The sequence below is a fragment of the Elephantulus edwardii genome, unplaced genomic scaffold (genome assembly GCF_000299155.1).
Source record: "Elephantulus edwardii isolate Elephantulus edwardi_28Jun2011 unplaced genomic scaffold, EleEdw1.0 scaffold00003, whole genome shotgun sequence".
Lineage (NCBI taxonomy): Eukaryota > Metazoa > Chordata > Mammalia > Macroscelidea > Macroscelididae > Elephantulus > Elephantulus edwardii.
Window position 1 is genome coordinate 4,403,539 of NW_006399753.1, and position 22,892 is coordinate 4,426,430.

The 22,892-nt window shown below is 49.5% G+C and overlaps 1 protein-coding gene across 1 annotated transcript in view; it reads left to right on the top strand.

Annotated features, from left to right (window-relative positions):
* The window catches only part of COL22A1 (collagen, type XXII, alpha 1), a 210,880-nt gene that overhangs the window by 38,285 nt on the left and 149,703 nt on the right, over window positions 1-22,892 (top strand). The window contains exons 9-17 of the mRNA XM_006879451.1: window positions 406-459; window positions 1,397-1,450; window positions 2,039-2,083; window positions 7,513-7,566; window positions 9,414-9,458; window positions 15,038-15,082; window positions 15,325-15,354; window positions 15,646-15,699; window positions 20,438-20,491. Coding sequence (XP_006879513.1) covers window positions 406-459; window positions 1,397-1,450; window positions 2,039-2,083; window positions 7,513-7,566; window positions 9,414-9,458; window positions 15,038-15,082; window positions 15,325-15,354; window positions 15,646-15,699; window positions 20,438-20,491 — 435 coding nt within the window. The remainder of the gene's footprint in view (window positions 1-405; window positions 460-1,396; window positions 1,451-2,038; window positions 2,084-7,512; window positions 7,567-9,413; window positions 9,459-15,037; window positions 15,083-15,324; window positions 15,355-15,645; window positions 15,700-20,437; window positions 20,492-22,892) is intronic.

Here is a 22,892-nt window from a genome sequence, read left to right on the forward strand (position 1 = left end):
CGTCTTCATCCATGTGTGAATAGCTCAGAGGAAGACGTTGAGGTGTGGGTACCCACTGACCTCTCTCACCTCAGGGTGAGAGTCTGGGGTCTGGACCAGGAGGGAACGTTGAATGACTGGGCAACCTCACAGTGTCCCACCCCAAGGAGCTAGACCCCTTCTCCTGTGGCAGGGGGCTCTGCGAATTCTGGGCTCAGCAGCAGTGAGAGAAGCAGAGCCCTCTGCACAAGAGACGCAGATCCTCTGTACAGAAGGCCTTTCCAGGACAGCCTGGGCCTGTGCTCGTGAGGATGTTGTTTCTGGGGTGATTTCTGGGTTCCAGGAAGTGGGTACCCCATAGGCAACCCTGAGTAGACTGGGCTCTGTGTCTCTGAATTGACCATGTCCTGTTTGTTTTGCACGCAGGGGGAACCAGGAGAGCCGGGCGAGCTGGGGCTTCCTGGCGAGGTGGGCATGCGGGTGAGTGTCTCGGGACCAGCCTCGGGTCAGGGTACCATTTTTTCCCGTGGGGGAGGGATGTCTAATTGGGTTTCCATGCCTCCCCTCAATTGTATCTACACTGTGTGTCTATCCACATAGACAGCTTTTCCTATAATCGGTCCTGATGGATCGTATCCTACTCCGCCTTTTGTCGTTTTCATGTCATGAGATCAGAGGCCCCTGTCACCTTGATGAGACCTCTCCAGCTCAGTGTCTGATGCCTGGTGGCACAGGGTTAAGCACTGAGTCATGATGGCTACTACAATAATTTGATGTTACTCATTAACATCTAAACCAGTTTGTGGTTATCAGCGTCTACAGCGGAACAGCTGGTGGTTAAGGTCTTTGGGTTCTAGCCAGAGGCTCAGCATCTCAAATCCATCAGGCGATTTGTAGGAGGACGTAGCGGAATGTTTCTCTGTGATTGCAGCCTCGGAACCCTCTGCGTTCTCCAGGGTAACTGTGAGTTGGAATTGACTCGATGGTAACAGATTTCAGCTCAGTCTCTTCACAAAAGTGTAACAACCTTCTCGTTGAGTCAGAGTGGACTCGTCCCTGACCTTGCAGCAGGTTCGTGGCTGTAAATCACAGGCGGGGAGATTGTCCGTTCTCTCTCCCTCAGAGATGCTGGATTTGACCCAGAGAATCACCGCCTTGGGTTTGCATGCAGCCCCGCGTGGCCTGCGGCCCCGGAGCTCCCCAACATGTGTCGTATGGCACGGGTTGAGCAGCCCTGGTGGCACGGCACATTGGGGGTCGGACTGCCAGTTGGAGAGCGGATGCTTTTGAAACGATTCCTTTTTAGTTTTATCCTGGCTTACATACAAAGCTCATAAGTTCATATACATTGTTTTTCACACCAGATCTTTAGTGTTCTCTTCATGCCAAAATCTTTTCTCTGTAATAACCTCTGCAGGGCGCCGAGGGACCCCCTGGACTTCCGGGACCCCCTGGACATGTCGGAGCTCCTGTGAGTGAGAGGCCTTGTCAGGTTGGGGGATAGTCTCACCCTTCTCTGGGAACCGTGGCTGTCTCCATGGAAACCTGGCAGGCGTGCAGAGATCCGTCTGGGTACCACACTGATGACAGTGACGTTAGGAGAGCAGAATGCATTCCCCAAGTGCAGGTCTGAAGTGCCTTCCCAGGGTCCCACTCCTGACCGTGGAGCTGCAGGTGGGCAGTGCCCAGACTGCATTTTAGCTACCACCACAGGGCTTTCTCATACTTGATCCAATGATGACATTTTTAACTGATGCTGTTCCACCCACTGCACCCTGGAAGTGAGCTCGGGAACCAGGCTGAGTTTGTCTGTGGATGGGGTGGCCTGGGTAATCCAGGCCAGGGGACTAGCGCTCAGCTCTCAGCCCTGAGGAACGAGCCTGCTCAGAGGCCAGTGCTGAGGGAAGGCTCCAGGCTTTCCTACGTTACAGGATGAGGTCGTGCCTGCCGCCCTGCCCATGCCCTGGGCGAGGGTGGCCAGGCAGTGGCTAGAACTCTCAGATGATGAGAACAGAGAAGCCAGGCTCGAATGTTGTCATCCCTCTTCTCTTGTCCCCAGGGTCTCCAAGGAGAGCGTGGTGAAAAGGGCTCCCGAGGAGAAAAGGTATTTACAGTCCACGTCATACTGGCAGCATGTGCTGAGTGGGGGTTGTGCAGGTGTGCACATGTGTGTGCAGAAGGGTGTGGTGTGCAGGTATAAATATGTGTGCAGGTGTGTGAGGTACATGCAGGAGTGTGCAGATGGGTGTGGTGTGCAGGTGTGTACAGATACATGCATGCAGAAGTGTGCAGAAGAGTGTGCTGTGCAGGTATAAATGTGTGTGCGCAGGTGTTCGCAGGTACATGCAGGTACGTGCAGGTGCTTAGTGCCAGCATATGCTGGTGAATGAGCTGTGTGTGAATAGCTGGATGTGCACAGGCGTGTGTGTGCATGCAGGTACATGCAGGTGTGTATACACGTGTATACAAGCCTCCTGTGTATGTGTTCATGATATCTCTGTGTACGCAAGAACAGGTGTGCACAAGTGTGTGAAAATGGGTGTATTAGGCGAGCTCTGGTGGCCTAGTGGAAAGAAGCTTCACTGCAATCCCAGAGGTGAGCGGTTCAAATCCACCAGATGCTCTGCTGCAGAAGGCAGGACAATCTCCTCCTTTACTACTCAGCTCTGATTTGACAGTACACACACACACACACACACACACACACACGGAAAAAAGAGAAGAAAATGGATGTATTCCAACTGTGTTGTGTGCAGGTGTGTGCAGGTCTGCAGTGCGTGTATGTTTCCAGCGTACACAGGTGTGTGTATGGGTGTGTCTAGAGGTCTGTGAACTTGCACAGGGCCGATTGCTGCAGTCGGAGGTTCCTCTCCACCCACGTGTGCGTTCTACCCAGGCGGTCTTTCCTCTCTACCTTTATCAGGCTTGTTTTCCTCACCAAGCAATCGAGTTGTATTTCCGTGTGTTTGGGAACTAGAGGCAAAGCGGTGTGTAACTCCGCCGGCAGAGTGTGATGGCAGGGCCTTTCTTGGCATGCTTCCCTGAGTCGTTCTCGTCCGCAGCTGATTTATTGCTGCACCGTCACCCTCAGAATGGCCACCTCAGTGTCCGCGTGCGTCTCCCTGCTTACAGCGTTTTCAACCTGCTGCCACAGCGTTTTTATAACCTATTTAAAATGAGTGCACAGTGTTCCGACGACTGAGTAAACCGGAATTTATGTGCCATGCTCTGTTCTTATTGATTGTTTAGGGCTGCTTCCAGTTTTTCCACTATTAAAAATAATGCTTCGGTGAACATTTTAAAACCTAGATTTTGTTTTATTCTGCTTCTTCTCTCAAATTTAGGGTGTTTCCTTAGGCTAGTTTCCTGCAAGTGAAATTACTGATCCGAGAAAATGAATCTTTTTTGGCTCCAGAAGCACATGACCATGTTGTTTCCAAAAGGTTCCTTCTAATTAAAGGAAGTGGGAGTGTTTTCCCAGCTCCAGGCTCCAAAACAGGGGCTTGCTTTGTTTGCATATTAAATATTAATCGTTGTCACTTTAATAAGCAAATAATCTTCACCTCAGGATAGATGAGACTTGGTATTTCTTGGTTCTTTGGAGAATTTGGATTTGGGTCCGTAGATCCAGTTAGATCTCATCATGGGGTCGTTGTGCTCTTGGTCCTGGCCTGGAGGCCTGGAAGTGGCTTTGGAATGAATGAGGGCTCAGGTGGGAAGCAGAGGGGTTGAGGGTAACACCATGCGGGGTTCTGGTGGGCAATTGCTCCAGGCTCTGACGTGGAACCCCTGAGAGGAAGCAAGCAGGACTCGAGGACTTGCTCAAGCAGGAGACACACACTGGGAAGCAAGAGGACAGCTGAAGCCTGATGTCCAAAGGCTGATGAACTCAGCTCTGAGTCCTGCTGGGGGCTCGGTGTGTGGAGCGCAGCTTCTGCCTTGTGCTGGCTTCTGTCGAGAAACAGCATTAGTGAAGCTTTTATCTGTGTGTACAGGGAGAGATCTGTCTCGAGGAGATGACTCACACAACTGTAGAGGCTGCGAAGTCCAGAGTCATGGGGCAGACATCAGGCTGGAGGCTTCTCTTGACAATGAACCCAAGGTGTGCAGGCAATATGGCAGGCTGCTGGTTCAGATCCCAAGAAGCAGAGGCTCGGCGATGATGGGCCAGATGCGGAATCTAGGTGAAGCAAAGACAGAGACCTTGGCTGGAACATTTGCATATAGTGGGATCACGTCACAGCCCTGATGAAACTCTTTGTAATGATTGGCTATGCACTGTTGATCTCATTGTGGAGATATTTGCATTACATCAGATCTCATTGTGGCAATGACCACATCATGACTGCCAAACCCTAGAATGCTGGCCTGGCCAAGTTGACATGCAACCTTACCAGCACAGATAGTGACTCATTCAAAGGATCTGAACAAGGTCATCCTCTAGCCTTGGGGCTCTGAACAGGCATTAGGTCTTTGCTCATCAGCTCCTGCGTTCTTGCTGTGTGGGAGGTGCTGGGCCAAGTCCAGGCCCTCCAGGGGAAACTGAGGTCCAGCCTCTATCTTGAAGGTCCTGAGAGCTTAGTGGACAGACAGATGTCTAGAAACCAAACCCTGCCCTGGATAAAGGTACGTGTGTGAGGTGCAGGAACGTGGATGGCTCTCAGCAAATCTTTGCTGAGTAAATGAATGGCTGACAACAACATTCGAATGCGAGGGCATCATTGAGGAGCAGATCCCTGTAAGAAGAGAGACTGGGGTGGGCAGAATTGAAGTGGTAGAAACTGGGGTGGCTCATTTCAGGGTGTCAGTGTGGTCGGTTATTTAGACAAACGCTAGTCTAGTTGTTACTGTGAAATACTTAATAAAAGCGGTTAACATCTCCAAACCCTATGAAAAGGAGATTGCATCTCCTGGGGTGAACATTAGCTAATCAGGCAGAAAACCTTAAGAACAAAGATGAAGGAATTCCCCCTCAGGACTGCAACTTCAGCTCCTACCAAGGGCAGAGCCTGTTGGTCTGTCTACAGGACTTGGACATGTTGGCCCTCACAACTGTGTGAGTGAAATACATCCGAACCCTGCTGGAGCAATGGTGAAGTGATCAGGTGTTAGCTGCAAGGCTGGTGGTTTGAACCCAGCAGGTGCTCTGTGGGAGGAACATGGAGTAATCTCCTGCTATGAAATCACTGTCTTGGAAACCGCAGATGGACTGGGAAGATAGATTGGACAGTGGTTGGGAGCAATGATGGAGGCAGGGAGAGCAGGCAGGAGCCGATGCAGGCCGTGCTTTGTGCAGGACATGAAGCCATGGGGCCAGAACTGGGGCAGCGATGTCACAGCAGGGCACTGAGAAAGCTGAAGAGACTGTCCAGAGTCGTGGACAACATCAAATAGGGCTGTTGGCCATTTCTGTGGAAACAACTGTCTATGTCTCTTGGGTTTGTGTCCAATGTGAGAATGGTCACCCATGGCGGACAGTGTTTGGTGGAGCTCCCGGATTACAACAAGCTTGGAAGCAGGAGTGGCATCCACTTCCGAAATAGCTAGCCTCCAGAAACTCTCTGCACTTGGAGAAACGATGTAAGTTATACAAGTGTTCGGGTCTTTCGTTCACAGGGTTTCTACGAGTTGTCTACAACTTGATGGCACTTAACAACAAACAACAACAGACTTTCTATCAGTGTGATTCTTTGATATGAGAGGAGAGACAGTAACAGCCCTCAGACCTCCTCCTGCCTTTGGGGTGCTGGCCGACATCAGGATTTCAGAATCATCTCAAATCAATCTAAAATCCAGCTTAGAGCAGGAAAGGCACTTGTGTCTACTAGTAGTGCACGAGCGCCCTCTGCTGCAGGATTCAAGGGCTGCGTGGCTAGACGGCCTTGGGGTAGAATGGCATGGAGTCTGGTTTGGGATCTGAGTACCTGGCCTTCCTTTGAAATGTGTGAACAACCATGATATATACTCAGTTTTCTGAGGCTTGGTAGTCTTCACTAAGAACAGGAACTACTGTTGTTGTTGTTGTTGTTACGTGCCGTCGAGTCACTTGTGACTCATAGCGACCCTATGCACAACAGCTCTAAACCCTGCTCTGTCCTGTGCCAATCGCACTGCCTCAGACACACCCATCCTGATTACCCCAGTCACTGAATCAATCCACCTCATAGAGGGTCTTCCCCTCCTGCGCTGTCCCTCCACCCTCCCAAGCATGATGTCCTTCTCTAAGGACTGGTCGGTCTCTCCTCACAACATGTCCAAAGTATGTTAGACGGAGCCTCAGAATCCTTGCCTCCAAGGAGCCACCCGGTTTAACCCTTTCCAGGACAAATCTGTTTGTTTTCCTAGCAGTCCATGGTATTCTCAGTACTCTTCTCCAGCACCACAGCTCAAAGGCATCAATTTTCCTTCTATCCTCCTTAGTCATTGTCCAACTCTCTGATGCATAACAAGTGATTGTGAAGACCGTGGCCTGTATCAGCCGCACCTTAGTCTCCAGGGAGACACCATTGCTCTTCAGTAGTAAATCTTAAACCAGACAGTGTTTCAGTCGTTGCTTGGTGTAGAGAAGACACTCAGCTATGGAGTGCTGTCCTGTTGGGATGCACGTGGGGCTGTGGTGATGTGCGTGGGGCTGTGGCGATGTGCATGGGGCTGTGGCAATGTGCAGGGGCGAGGTGAGTCAGGCAAATTTATTAGGATATTTTGTTTCCGTTTTTGTTTTGTTTTGTTTTTAAATAACAAATAGCAGTTATCCAGGAAACAACTGTGAACAGACTGAACTGATTAGACCAGGAGGGACTTGGGACAAGGGTTGGTTAGCCTTCCTTCCTCAGATGCCTCCCTCTCAGCAAAAGGATTGCATGACTGCAGACACCCTGTGGTGCATCTGGCTGTTCTCATGTCTTGCGTTCCCCCTGTGACTGACGGAGTCTGGATTAGAACCAGGTCTCTTAACTCCTCACTCATCTCTCCTCTCATCCCGTCTGTTCCTTCTTCACCCACATGTCCCACAACCTTCCATCCTTGCTCGTGCCTTCCTGTCAATCATGGTTTCTCTCCCTCACTGGTTGGTTCTGCACATCTATTCTTTGTTTTTCCCATTACTGTTGATTCCAGCTCACGGTGACAGGTCAGGGGACCCAGCCACACTGCCAGCACCTCCACTGAGCTCGTGTTTCTTTGGTCTCTGACCCCTAATGCTCTTTACTTCATGGACATTGTGGGCTTTTTTCCTCTCCTGTGATCTGAGACACCTGGTAGAGAGTGAATAATGGTGGATCCAGGAGTGGCTGGTCAGGAGAGGACGCTGAGTGTGGTTCTAGAAGTGGCTGGTAGGAGCAGGCGGTGAGTGTGGATCTGGAGCTGCTTGGTAGAGGGTGGACAGAGCTCGCTGGCCGAGAGTGGACACTGTGTGTGTTGAAACATGACAGGCCTCGGCTCCTCGCTCCTCTCCACATGGGACTGCAGGGCGTCCAGCTGGCTTCTTCCCAATGACTCCTGCTCCTTTTTCATTTCTCCATCATCTTTTGCCAGGGGGAACGAGGCCTGGATGGATTCCCCGGGAAGCCAGGAGAGGCAGGACCGCAGGTAGGTGGTGGATGCTGGTAGCGGGGCTTTGCCAGGCAGCAGGAGTGGCTACGTCCTGACCCGAGTCTAAAGCTCACCCAGAGCTCCAGGAGCAGGTTGCCCTTGTGATGCCCATGTGGCCGGATCCCAGAGAATATACTGTTGTACAGCCCCTTTATACTAAGTCATAGGACCTTTGGACCAATGGGCAACATCACGATAGGGATTCCTACCAAGAGACAGGAAAAGCAAAGGCCTTCCCACGTGGTGGGCACATTTTACATAGGAATGAGAGGCTGGTGGGGCCCTTGGACATCCTTCAGGCCTGAAGCTGGACTCACCCCTCTGGACCCACTTCCAGCCAGGCTCTCTGTTGTTGTTGGGCATCATTGAGTTGACTGTACCTCATAGCAACCCTGTGCGCAGTGGATCCGAGCCTGTAGACCTTAGGTCCTGTAGACTGGCCTAAAAGGTGAGCGGTGACACCAGGCAGGTGCTGGTTGTTGTTGATTGCCGTCACGTTAAGCACAACTCATAGCGACTCAATGAACAAAAGACCTAATGCCTTTCCATAACTGTCGTCGTTTCTCCAAGTTCATAGAGTTTCCAGAGGCATGTGGTTGAGGAAGTGGATGCCACTCTCCTGCGTCCAAACCTGTTTTACAACTGGGAGCTCCACCAAACACTGTCCACATTGGAAAACCACTCTGGTATTTGATACCCCAATGGTACAAGGTTCAACATCACAGCAACCCAGATGACTTCAACTGCTTGAGACTAAAAGGACGGTGCCTGACGGATAGAGCTCAGACAGCAGGACGGGAGGGGAGGAGGAGAATCGAGAATCGGCACAGGAAGCAGAGGGAGGGAGTGGAAGAGAGTGAGGCATTGTGGGTGATGCCTCAATGCTGCAAGACAAAGTGGTGTGAACTGTTGGGGGAAAACCAAGGACAATTTGGTCTGTGAACTTCCACCCAAATACCATCAAAAAGTTTGCAAAAGTAGGAAACCTACACCAGCGTATGGACGGAATCGTGATGGTGTGGAGACAACAGATGGGTCTGAGGAGCATCGTGGAGGTGGCTGCTTCTGCCATGAGGCACCTAGGTGGGCTTAGCCGGTTCCTGTTTATAGTGCAGAAACCAAGAGCATGCTGGGTAGCTCTGTCTAGGAGTGTCTATCATTATATCATGAAGAGAAATTCCTATAAGAGCCCACTTTGTCAGAGGCGCCGGGACATGGGTTGTCCCTCTCTTCCAACCCCATCCTCATTTCTGCCAGCAGACTGTCCCCAACTCTGTGCTCATCTCTTCGCAGGGTCTCTCATCACTCTCCTCTCCCGTCAGATGGCTGGTCTCCTGATCAGGCTTCCCTGTGAGACCAGTGGAGAGGAGGAGGGGATACTTGTAGCATCCCTTGGCCCAGGTCTCTGGAACCCTCTGGGACCATCTCTGAGATCTCTGTTGTCTCTGCGGCTCAGAGACTTTGCCTGTCCTCACAATCCTCTGTGGGTTTCCTTGTGACCCGTCAGGCTTAGGCCTCCACATGCTCTGGTTCCAAGGAACATCCAGTCCACCCCACCTGCCTGCTAGCCAGGGGGTCTCTGGGGACCACCTTAGGAGTTTTAAGAGTCTTTGCTTTTATGATCCTTTTTTCCTAGAAGCACCAGTGTGAGCTCAAAGAGGGGGAAGATGGAGCAGTGGAGCTTGGTCAGTGAGAGGAAGCACTTTCTAGCAATAGAACCATCCAGAAAGCCTGGCCTTCAGGATCTGTGCTTCTGGGGAAGCTGAGCCACAACTGGACTTGCCCCTTGGCCTCTTTCTTCTCTACTTAGCTTCACTGACCCCCTTTTCCTTCATTTCCTCCAGGGGAGAGCTGGTCCTCCCGGCGTGGCAGGTCCCCAAGGAGAGAAGGTAAGGGGCAGGGACTCTGTGCTGGAAACGAGGTGCATCTGGAGGGTGTGAGTTGGGGTTGAGCTCTGCAGATGATCCTGCTCGGTTCTGATACAGCCCACGTGTGGCGGAGCCTGGCTACATAAACTGCATGGCAAAAGGACAAGCACTGTATGAGTTCATGAACATGAAATGAGAAAGTAAATGGGAACTAAAGGTTGTAGTCGTTACCAGAGCTGGGAAGGCGATGGGGGAGGTCTTTGCTTTGGGAGCCTCGCATTCATGCTAATGATGCTGGAATAACTTGGAAAAGAATAAAGATAATGGCTGTACAGTACGAAGGATATAATCAATGGAATTAGCTTCACGTGTAGAGAGGAACTGATGAATGTTTTGGCATGTGTGTCCCACTCACCCCCTAAGTGTGTGTGTGTGTCTGTGTGTGCATGTGTGCACATAGACACACACACACACACACACACACACACACACACACACACACTCTGCGGGAGGGTCAGGAGAGGGCTGTGCCACAGGATTTCTTTGAAATTTGATGCTGGGCATCAAGAATCCAGCGTTTAAAATGTTCTGATTTTCTCTGTACCTCTATGGTTTTTGCTCTTAAGAGTGAACATTCATTGTGGGGTCCTTAGAGAAAATCCCGAACTTTGAAAAATCGTGCCCTTCTTACTAAGGGTCGTCTGGATGAGGAGGGCCGCACACGAGACATCCTGTGAACTTCTCTTCCTCTCCTAATTTCCTTCTTTCTTCTCCACCACTATTTTACATATTTTTATCAGAATAGTAATCCCGATGAGAACATAATAGATTTTAATAAGTGAAAGAAAAGGTATGTCTTAAAAAAAAGAAAAAAAAGAAAGAAAAGGTATGTCTTACAATGAGCATCTATTTGAGAACATTTTTCAACAAAACTAAAACCAAACCTGCTGCCCAGTGGATTCCAATTCGTAGTTCAATCCTGTAAGAGACAGTTTAGAACCAGCCCCTTCAGCTCCAAGGCTGTGATCTTTACAGAATCAGACTGTCCCGGCTTCCTCCCGGGAAGGAGCTGCAGGCAGGCATGAACTGGCAACCTTTCAGTCAACAGTCAGGTGCTTTAATCACTAAGCCCCTCAGGACACCTGATTTTTCCAGCAGGGATTATACAAATAAGCCTGCTGTTTAGAATTCTGCACCTCAACCGACATAACTGTGTGTGCAAATTCTCTGCAGATTGTGGAATGTGTGGCCGTGCCTGTGAATACAATGGCCCCGCTGGGCGTACTGGGGGCAGGGGGAGTGGGTAGGAGGAGGTCTGGGTTTAATGAGGTGTGTGGAGGAGACAGCCTGTGTCTGAGACCAGAGGACCACGGCCTTCCAGGCTCCAGGACAGACCCTTAAGAAAGGCCACAGACACCGGGTTAGGGAACAGTTGTGGAGAGAGGAAGTTTCTGGGAGCAGGATGAACCCCCTAGATGAGGGTGCTGGGCCACTTTGATGGAGCATCTCCTTGGAGGTGGAGGTGAAGGTCTCATCTGACTCGGGCTGTGCTTGAAATAAAGGAGAAGGAGACAGCTGCTCTCTGTCTTTGCCGAGCCAGACAGGTAGACATTATAAATAAGTAAATAAGTGCGTGCTGAAAGCGCTCGCCTGGGGACCGGACGGGCGTCAACAGCTTCCACACACCCGCAGCTTCAGCTTCAGTTCGGGCTGAGCTAATTATTCTCTCTCCTTCAGAGTATTTTTAGAGTCGAGATCTGCATTGTTACATTTTGAAATAGCTCTTAAACTCAGAGACTCATGATACTTTACAGGTTGGTGTCAGGATTTTAATATATCCTCGCACTTCTCTGACAGGGGATGTTAAATCCTGAAATAAGTCATTTGTCTCGTTAGCAAGGTGGAGGGGGGGCGGACCCCGAAGGCTGGTCGGCAGCCATGGTTCTGTTTTCTGCCACGGCTCCGTTCTGTGTGTCTGCATACGCACATATATGTGTTGATTGACCCTTTAAAGATTTTGTCTCATGTATAGATTGTTTTTCTCTTGTCCTCCTGTTGGGGAAGTAGATTAGTTCTTGTTGTTTGTCATTGTGAAAAGACCCCTGGAGGTGCAGTTGTCAGATCACTGGACTGCTAGCCCCAAGGTTGATGACTGGAGGTTTGAACCCACCAAGTGCTGCACAGGGTAAAGATGAGGTCATCTGCATCTGTGGACAGGGGCAGCCTCAGAAGCCAGTGGCATGTTTCTCCTCTGCCCGTTAAGGGCACTCCTGCTTTGGATTTGGCCCAACAGCTGTGTTTTCTTTTGGGCTTTTACTTTTGTGTCATGATAAATCTGAGTTGGGCGTACAAGCTCAGGGCCATGGGTTATGTGGAGGCTTTTATCAGAATCATCAGGAGACCAGTGATACTCAGCTCGTTCTGAGAGAACATCCTTGAAACAAGTGATGGATGTGACAGTGTTTGGAAAAGCCACGGGAGCCAGCCAGCGGGTCCTTCTCAACATCCTCAATCCGCTGTGTGAGAACAGAGACGCAGAAAGGTTGGGGTCTTGCACAAGACCCCACAATGGATTTGATTATAAACCAGAGTCTGAAACTTGGCTAATCTCCCTCGCTATCCAGTGCTGAACCTCAGATGTTAACAGCCGTGGACCTTTGCTGTCTGAGAGGCTTTATAACAAGTCAGAGAGGCCCTGTATGACCAAGGGGAGTGGCCACAGAGGCTCTCCATGGCTCTAACTCCTTACAGGACCCTAACCTTCCTTTCAGGGACCAGCTGGCAGGTAAAAGGGTCTGTGTTCTGGTTAATATCCCAATATTCCATGCACTGTACCACTCGGGCTGCTTGGAAGGTAGTCAAGAGTGTGACTTGGGGTGGCAGCAGGCCCCACTCTCGGTAGGTCATAGAGAAGGATTCTTCCTTCTCCCTTCCCCAATCCTGCTGGTTACCAAAAACCCTGACACTCTATTGTTTATGGCTGGGTCATTCCAGTTCCTGCCTCTGAATTCACATGGTATCTCCCATTTGTACGTGTCTATCCTTCCAGTGTCCCCGTGTCCAAATTCTCCTATTCCTACAAGGACATCAGTCATTGGATTAAGGCCTTCCCTCCCCAAGAACAGCCTCATCTTAACTCAGTTACATCTGCAAAAACCTTGTTTCCAAATACGATCATAAGGTTAGAACTTGATAATATCCTTTATAAGGACACAACTCAGCCCACAACAAGGACCATCTTGGTGGCTAGCTACCACATGGCTAAACTTTATCATTAGAAAACTGTGCTACCTAGAAAAAAAGAAAAAAAAAAGCTCAAGGATCTTGAGTTGATTGCAACTCACAGCATCTCTGTAGAGTACCCAGATGGAATAAAATGATTCAAAGAAACTACTGGTTATTTGAATTTCTAGTTTTTTAACCATGAACAAGCTTTGTCACTACATTGAGAAAGGCAGTATCATAGGAGGGGGAGTCACTTCCCTGATTTGGGAGGGGAAGCGGGCATGAAGGAGAGGAGGAAATGATAGCTTTTCTACCATTGTGGAGACCACGGCTGCCCCATCCCAGGTTCCCACCACACACAGTTGTCCAGGAGGCCTCGCTGTGCTCTTTGTTTCAGCTCCTCTTCTTGTTCAAAGCTTTCCTTTAGTTTCTACCTTCGGTCAGTGTTTGAGATCCTTCCTCTTCCTTTTAACTTGTGGGTTGAAGAATTATTGACAGATCCTATCTATTTGTTTTCTGGTACGTTCAGTGCAGAGGTTCCAAACTGCTGTCTGTCTAGAACCACCTTGTTTTCTGGTTTCATCATGAAAACAGCCATGCTTTCCTTTGGGGCAAAGATGAAGTAACTTGGTGTCACTCACTTTGGGCATGTTTTCAGGGCCAGCTCTGGAAAAAAGAGATCTTTTTTTGTGCTGAAAAAGGTGGAGGGTCAGAGAAAGAGAGGAAGACCCCAGCAGGATGGAAGGACACAGTGACTGACACAGTGACTGACACAGGGGGCATGCGCGTGTTGGAGATGTAAGAATGGTGCAGGACAGGACAAGGTTCAGATCACAGGTCCTTACGGTCACTTAGAGTCTCAGTGGACTCAGGAGTGCATAACAACCACAACACCACACAGAAAGAGTTAACTCAGATTAAGTCCTTACAACAAGTTCTAGAACAGGAAAAAAAATCTTCCAAATCTATTAGCTACAGATGTACAGAATTAATTATAGATGAACGCTGGAATCTTAGTTTTCCTTATAAATTATTTAATATATCAGAACACTTGATCCCATACTGAGTAGCTCACCTAGCAGAAGATAAAAATACTTAGAATGATTTGTTCATTTCGAAACTACTGTTTGAAAACTGGTATAATAAGAACAGCAGTGAATAGAAGTAGAGAGAATGACAGCTGCTATGATGTCACAGTGCGAGCTGCTCTGAGCGCCTCGGGAATCGGACGATGCTTTGCCACCACTGGCAGCTGCCCTGAGATGAAAACAATAGGAGGTCGTTGAAGGAGTGAGAGAATATACAGAGCAGAACGCAGAAGCATCGGTTTTGTTTTGTAAACTTTCACTCATATCCCACTTTGAAAGGTTACACTATTTGAGAAAGCCATTAAAAACCAAAGGAGGAAGACGTAGTTCTGACACTCAAAAAAAGAAAGACTAATAATTAGCTACAAATAGCTGCATTAATTCATCTGTATGTCTATCCAGTGCCTAGATGTGTTTGGCGCTCTGTAAATGAGCACAGGTGGGCCACACCTGAACTATATGGTCCAGTGACAGCCACCTTATACCAGGTGACCTGGTGCCAAAGGAGGAGAAGTCATGAGCCACATCTTCTCTATGTAGTGATTTGTGAAAGTGGAGGGGACCCGACAGTGTAGGTTTCAGCTGTTGGAATACTGACCCCGTGCTGAAGATGGTGCAGGAATGAAGCAATAAGCTGTACTCACCACCTCCTTTGTGCTTAACTCGGTGCCTGTTAAAGCAAACAGAGTCAAACAGTGAGTAAAGGCTGCTCCCAAGAAGGAAGCAGTTGTGGAAAGAAGGCAGTGTTTATGGAGGTCCCACCATATCTCAGCACTGGGCTCAGGAGGTGCAACCGAGCAAGCCAGGCCCTTCTCTCTCGGAGGCTGAGATAAAGTTGATGAGACTTCAGCTTCAGAGCGGCTTCTCCTAGTTCACTCATGACCAAGGAAGGGAAACCAAGACACACTCAAATTTCTAAAATTACTCTAACAAGTTGACACTCTGCTTAGAAAAACCAATCAATGACAGTGTGCCCATTGCAGAGCAACTAAGTATCTTGACTGACAGAGTCAGAAACGATGGTGGTCCTCCCCAAGAGAGCAGCTAATCCCTGCAAGTCTGCAGTCTTCATTTAGCAGTAAGTCAGACATGGGACATGTGAGATTCTGGTAAGAAGTGAATCAGACAATCAATAGGATGTTATATGCAACACAGAAAGAGGAATTATCTTCTGAAATTATAAGAGAATGCAAGAGTCTTGAATCCTATGTGATATTAAAGGGACAGGGGACAGTGGAAGATGCCTTTAAATATACATCAGCTGAAAGAGCTATTATTTCTTTACAGGGTGACGTGGGACCTGTAGGACCTCCTGGTATACCAGGCTCTGTGGTAAGTCCTGGTTGGAATCACAGACTCATCCATGGATGAAATTCAGATATTGGGAAGGTTTTTACTTCTGAGTCTAGAAAAGAACATGAACTGTATCAAAGACTTGTAATTCTAAAAATGTGGTGAAGTTAGGGAAAAGTGGAGATTTCTTCTTCCCAGCATGTCCTGGGAGCACACGCTGTGGAGCTGAGAGGTTGGGAGAAAGTGCAGGTCTTTCTTTGCCACTGTTGTTTCTCTCCCAGGTGCAGAAAGCGGGCCTGAAGGGCGAACAGGTAAGGGGCTAGGGGGCCTCCCCACTTTGATGCTTTGGGTGGTAGCAGGTTTGAAAGGCTGCAGCCCTGCGGGTGGGAGTGCCTGGTGGGAGTGCACGGTGGGCATGGTGGGCTTGGGTTGGGCCTTTGGGACAAATACCAGGTTGGCATTCAGCTAAACAAATGCCCACATGTTGCTCAAGGCCCCTCTAGGAACGAGAAGGTTGCCTCCAGTTGGATAGCTATCAGTGGTAACACCTGTCATATGCAGGGGAGGGTCATGCCTAACATGCTTTTTTGCCTGTGTTTCAGGGAGCTCCCGGACCTCGAGGTCACCAGGGCCCACCTGGCCCACCAGGCGCTCCGGTGAGTCCCTCCTGCCCAGCTCCGTGTCTATGAGTTGGTTCTTGAGGCTGATGTAACCAAGAAGAGAGTGGTTATAGGAACATGCATTTATTGTCTCAAAGTTCTAGTGACCTAAAGCTCTAGGAGTCCAAAATCAGGGCATCAGCCGAGCCATCCATTCTCCACTGTAAAGAGCTTTCCTGTTTCTTCCAGTTGTGGTTACTTCTTGGCCTTCTTGGCTTTGTAACTACATCTCCCTGTGGGCACTGTCTCTCTGTGGGTCTCTGATTCCTCTCCTATATAAGGACACCACGCAGGTGGGATTGGAACCACCCTTCCCCAGTGCAGCCTTGTGTAAGGTTAACTGGTTACACCTTAACAGGTCCTGTTTCCAAACAGGGTCTTGCTCACCAGTAAGGAGGGTAGAACTTTTTCAGAGACACAGTTCAGTGCATAATGGCACCGAGCAGCCCGAGTTCTAAAGTAACAATTGATCTTACAGTGAGCTGTGCACAACTCAGGAGCCTCTCACATCAGCCCCTTCCCAGAGGAGAAGGCTAAGCCCGCTCTGTGAGTCTCTGCCAAAAATCAGGCACTTTCTGGTATGGAACTGGAAGCACAAACCACAGGGAAGCCCTGGTAGCACAATGGTTAAGTGAACCAAAAGGCTGGGAGTTCAAACCCACACAGTAGCTCCCCGAGTGAAGGACCTGATGCTGTCCGTCAGTGAAGAGTACAGGCAGGGATGCCCTGTGGGAAGCTCTGCCCAGTCTGCAGGGCATTGGATTGACTTGACGGCAAGGATGAGTAACCGCTTCGGGAAAGGCCACTTGAGGGGCCTCGAGATCATTTTGTGGTGCGAGCAGGTTCTGATTTGAATGATAATCAGTAAGAACTTGGTGAGACCCACGGGCACGTCCTTCCATCTGCTCCTCCTCGACTTGCACTGCTGGCTCTTGCAAAATGGTGCTTTAGAGAAAGAAGAAAGCAGCTGAAACAACTCTTAATGTGAAGTGTCACGTTTACACTAACATAGCCAGCGTGGTGACGTAACCGTTAGCATGCTGTGCTCTTAACTGGAAAGCTGTGCATCTCTGGAGGTTCAAATCCCCCAACGGCTCTGCGGGAGAAAGACAGATCTCCTCCCATCAAGCTTTGCAGCCTCAGAAACCCAGAATGGAAGAGGCTGTGAGCCCCAGTCTGACGATGACACTGAGTGAGCGACCTCATTAACGTGAATGGACAAGACTTTACTAGAAGGAACCGAGAGAGTCTGTAATTCCTTATAATTACAATATCATATGAAAACACCTTTGTCAGAAAAAAGCTTTCCATTTTGATAACCTTGGATCTTGGTGCTTAACTCTTAGGGCTCTGTTTCTAGAACAGTCCAATGTGCTTCTAAGTAGTGAGAGAGTGGAGCTGGGCAGTGTGGGTGATGCAGCGTGTTCTCAATGTTTTGTGCTCTCTCTCTCTCTCTCTCTCTCTCTCTTTCTGTGCATCCATCTCATAGACACAATGAGATTGTATCTCAACATCAAGAAAACAAAAATCCCCACCACCAGGCCAATAGGCAGCATCATGACATATGGAGAAAGGATTGAAGTTGGTAACAATTTCATCTTATTCACATCCACAGTCAACACCATTGGCACCAGCAGTCAGACAAAGGATGAATAGCATTGGGGAATTCTGTGGAGGAACTCTCCAGAGTGCTAAAGAGTATTGATGTCAATTTAAAGACTAAGGTGTGCCTGATCCAAGCAATGGCCCTCTCAGTTACTTGCTGTGCATGTGAAAACTCGACAGCAAGTAGGGATGACAGAACAAGAATCAATGCCTTTGAGTTGTGGTGCTGGAGAAGAATATTGACCATCCCATGGCCTGCCAAGAGAACAAACAGGTCTGTCCTGGAGTGGGTGAAATTAGGTTGCTCCTTGGAAGCAAGGATTGTGAAACTCAACCTTGCATGCTTAGAGCATGTGGTCAGGAGGGGCTAATCCCTGGAGAAGGACATCGTGTTTACAAGGGTAGAAGGTCTGCAAGAGAAGAAAACCTTGATGAGATGGATTGGCGTAGTGACGGTGGCAATGGGGTCAGCTTTGTCAGGCATGATGAGGTTGGCACAGGCTAGGACAAAGTTCAGAGCCATTGTTTTTCGGGTTGCTGAGTTATAGTTAACCACACATAACAACAGCCTGGCCCACTAGGTTGGATGTGGGAAACAACATGGCCCACCCTACTGGACACAGGGAGGGAGGTCAGGATCCCTCTGTGTGTCTACACTCAGGATCATCTTAGCAACGCTACCCAGCAGGTGTCCTGCACACGTCCTGATGGTGAAAAATCAACATGTCACGTGGCGGGACAATCTTCTGCCTCTCAGACCCTGCCCACAGATCTCGTTAAAGAATGGGGAAAGAAAGGTCCCCGACTGTGAAGTGTTTGAGGTCAGGACTAATGTATCTTCTGCGTCTGCTGAACGTATTCCAATGGGAACGCCATCCATGGCCATAGATGGTCAACAAGATGTACTCAAGAGCATCCCAAAGCGACCTTTCAGTGTTGAATGGCCTTGGAATGCCCTTGAGGTTACAGGCTCTGGTCTCATCTCTCGTTTTCCCCACCAAGTACTTTTCAGTCTTTGGCAACATCGCCTAGCCTGTCTTATCCTCCTAATTTGGTTTGTCTCTGCACAAGGATAATGGCAAAGGAGGTATTAATACGATGGTCATTACCTCATGTCCCTGCCTCACCTGCCCGTGAGGAGTGAGGAGGCAGAAGGCAGAGTTCAAGGAAGCCTCGTCAAGTCCAGTGCTGATGTCGGTGCCATTCCTTCTGGACTCCCGGCAGCTTGTGGCCCAGGACTTTGCGCAGAGCTCTTACTCCCTAAATATTCATTACAGTGAACCGGATTGGGAAGCTGGCACCAGTTAGTGCTGTTGAGGATGGAAAATTTTGAGCTCGGTTTAGCAGCCCCAGAGAGGAGCACGGATCTCACTCTCTGCGCGGTGCCCATGCAGCCCTCTGCATCCAAATGCAGGAGCCGCGGAGACCTGCGTTTCTCCTCGTTTCCCCAGAGCGAAGCGGGCGTTACTGGCCGCAGTGAAGGTGGGCCAGGTGGGTGGATGACGTACACGGAGTTTCAGCTCCCTCCAGTCTCTGCTCTCTCTCTGTGCTCTGAGTTCACCCTGCTCCTCTCACGTGGAGGAGAGACATGCACCATCAATGACAGCACTTCTGTTTATCCATCATGGAGAAAAACAATCCAGGAATGTTCCAAATGGTTTGATCTTGGCTCCTAAATGTAAGGTTGGTGGTTTGAATCCACGCAGGGGCCTTCTGGCCACGTTCTGACAGGTCACAGCTGTGCAAACCCTATCAATGCAGAGTTCCACCTTGAAACATGGGTCAAGGTGAGTCAGCATCCACTTGACTCTGGCTGACAGTGTCGTTGTTGCTGTTGAACTGATTCATACTCGTGGCAACATTACATGGCTGAGGAGAACTGCGCCTAGTGTCACCTGAGCTGTCAGCTATAGAGCGCACTGCCTCAGCTTTGGACCTTCAAGTTGGTGGGTTTGAACTACTGACTCCCGGTTAGCACTGCACCTGAGAGACTCTGGATTTTAAATGCCGTTCACGTAGCAGTTACGCAGACTTGGCCACAGAAGCTATTAGTGTGGTTCTTCTATTTGGTGAAGATGAGGAAATTGAAGTACACAGAGAGAGTTTCTGGCGAGAGTTTCTGGCTAAAATTTGACCAGCAAGTTGTTGATTCAGAAATGGATCCAAAGATCTCCGCAGTCCACTTCCAACCCGTGGATGTTCTGGTGCCGACAATCAAGTATAAGTCAGGGTGCTATCAGCTAAGACTTAGTGTGTCCACTTTCCACGTGGTCCTTCCCGCCACTCTAGAATCGAAACCCAAATGGCCTACTGCCGAGTCAGTTCCAACTCAGAGCCACTCTAGAGGACAGAGCACGGCCACCCAGTCGGGCCTCCGAGGCTGTACCACTCTCAGCAGCGGGCCCTTCCATCCTTCTCCGGAGCAGCAGCTGCTGGTTTGACTGCCCCCTTCACTTACCAGTCCAGCTGGCTACTCAGTAGGCGGGAGTATTGTCCCACTTCATGGAAAAGCTGCCTGGGGGTGGGGGTGAGTGTTCTCCAACGTCATATGTCTGTCTAAGGTCCTGTGGGTCATTCAGCAGATACCTGGGAGGGTGGACAAGCAGAATTTACGTCAGAACTCTCTAACTTTTCTCTGGGCCAATATTTCCTTCGTTAATTGAAACTAACCTCAGGGCATTTCCCTTTGTCCACACTGTCATAGTACTCTGTGTATCTCTGTTGACTGAGAGACAACCCAAGCCGGTTCTTTCTGAGTCTAGAAGTAAGAGAGGATGGGAAATGGGCTTGAGGTTAAAGACGCTGGAGTTCCAGACAACACTCGGGTGTGTACCCTGTACAGACCACTAATGCAAGCCATTCGGTCCTGCTGTTCTCACCTGGGTGATGAATTAGGTTGCTTGTGCCTTGGTTGTTATGTATATTTCATTAGATAAGGTGAGCATTCCTGTTTTAAAAACATATAGATATCTGAGACACTAAGATACTACATCTCTCAATTTTCCTGTTTCCTCATTGAAATAAGTTCGTACTTCTCCATCCCATGAGGGTTGTAAAAGCCTCGTTTGTGTGTTGAATGCTGCAGCTAACACTAGATTCTCTCTCTCTCTTTCTCGCTCCCCTCCTGAAGGGTCTCATCGGCCCAGAAGGCAAGGATGGGCCTCCAGGTTTGCCAGGTCTTCGCGTAAGTAAATCGTTTTCTCTTGTCCCTGTCTGATTTCTCTCTCACCCCGGGTCACTTTGTTAGATACTCAGACAAGGGGGAGGTACCAGTCCCATGATTTGGGATGACTACCGGGACCATGATGAAGGAAGGGTTCTATCCAGTTCTGCAAACATGGATTGATGGCGTATTATGTGCCTGGAGCTGGGAGCTGGGGGAGGAAGATGAGTCAGCTTTCTGCTTTGCGTCATAAATTCAGATGTTTGCATCCCTGACTGATCCGAGGTTTAGCTGAGGGGGGCTCAGGGGGAAGGAGTGGTGTGTACAGGCTGGCCCACCCTGGGCATCGTTTTCCTGATACAGAGATGCTTGGGCCAAAAAACCAGGGTGAAGTCTTGCAACCTCTCATGCTATCAGCTACTTTAAGCATCAGTGTTATTGGACATCATAGTCTCTCATGGATCCTAGTGAATTAATTTACTATAATTCAGCACCTGCCTCCTTATCTAGATGATATGCCCCAAATGAGTTTTTATGTCAATGCTAAGTGCAGCTGTGGGCACAGAGCCATGTGTTTTAAGGAAGAAGGATGTAGACACACTCATGGGCTGTGTACCCTCCTCACTAAACTGGTCTGGGACCTGGACTCCACTCTGTGCTCTCAGTTCCCATCATTGTGCCTGGCACATAGTAGGACCTCTGTCCACATGAACTCTAACCCTTGAACCTGAGTCATCTTTTGCTAAGGCATACAGACAGAGGGCCAGCAGACACAGGCATAAAAAGACGGCATGGGCAGCCTTGGGACTAGAGCTCTTCCTTTCTCTGATGCTTTTGTTCATAAGCCAAGTGACTGCGTGCAGTTGGGTGAGACTGGGGGCCCTGGACCCTGGTGGGGTGCTGGCCCAGGCACCATGATGATCTCGTTGAGACCACAGGTGCAGTAGCTTAGAGCAGTGGGCGCTTCCTCGATGGGCCAGCCTCTGTTCCTCCTCTTCCCCCCTCCTCCTTCCTTCAACAAACGCATCCATTCGCTGGTAATTAGTAAGCATCAGAGAGGTGCCAGACTCTGTTCTAGGTAAGTTGGAGAGTTCTGTGAGCACAACAGAGGTCCCTGCCCATAAGACGTCAAGGGAAAAGAAGCATTGTCATTAGAATTTAAATAGGTGATGTCAGCGGGCCTCTTAGAAGCCACTGTATTTGGAGATGGGTTGGAACAGTGGCTGCAACAAAGGCTTCAAATGTCCCCATGATGACAGGGATGGCACAGGCCTGGCAGTGCCCCGTCCGTCGTCTGTAGAACCCCTGTGGGCTGGAGCTGAGGCAGCGGCACTAGTGCCTGTCAGTGTTTAGTTCACTAATTGCTGACTACAGGTTTGGTGGTGTAAGTCCATCTAGAGGCCCCCAAGAATGACAGAGTGGGGATCCACTTCTGAAAACCCAGCCGTTGAAACAACCTTGCAGAGTCAGTTCTCTTTTTCACACATGTGGTCTCTGCAAGTCAGAATCGACTCCACAGGAAGGGGGTCTGTTCTGGGACAAGACGGGGGGAGAGAGAGAGTCGTCCAAGCTGCAAAGACATGGGGCAAAGGGAGCGGCCACAGCGACAGCCCCGAGCCAGGTGTGTGTTTGTGCGGAGAACAGTGCAATTGGAGGAGAAGGGTGACTGAGGCTGCCATGTGACAGTGAGTTGATTCAGTTGGAGGAGATGATGTAGAGAGGAGATACCAGGAGGGAGTTCATCTCCAGTCTCACAGGACATTGGAGAGACCGTGCCCCTGTGGTGAAATGTGGAGCTCTTCCTTACAGCTTGTGGAAAAACTTAGGAAAACTCAGCAGGTGTAAACAAAACATCTCTGCAGTCACTTCTGATGGAGAGCGGAGAGCGGAGAGTGGCAGTGCTTCCAGAGAGCTCCCGGAGGCGGAGACCTCATCTCAGACTTGTGATCAGTGGCCACCCCTGGAGAAGGACATGTGGAGCTCAGGAAAGCATATGGTCAGTGAAGAGGAGGAAGACCCTCAAGGAGATGGATTGGCCCAGTGAGTGCAGCAGGAATCTAAGCCCAGCAGAGTTGGTGAGGGGACGCAGGACCAGGCAGGGGTCACCCTGTTGTCCAGAGAGGCGCTGTGAGTTGACATCAGCTCGACAGCACCAAACAACAATGTAAGAAACAAAATAGAAATAGTAAAATAAACGTCCATATACTCATCACCCAGCTCCAACCCTTGTCAGCTTGTGGTTTATTTCATTCATACCACACGCTCCTACCCACCGATGGGTGAGTTTGAATCATAGGGTCACACAGTTTGATGGGTGGAGGGAGCTGTGGGTAAAGGAAAGGGGGAAGATCCAGTGTGAAGAACAATGTGTATAAACGTTGTAAATAAACCAGTATACGATAAAAAGAAGATGCATGCGTCT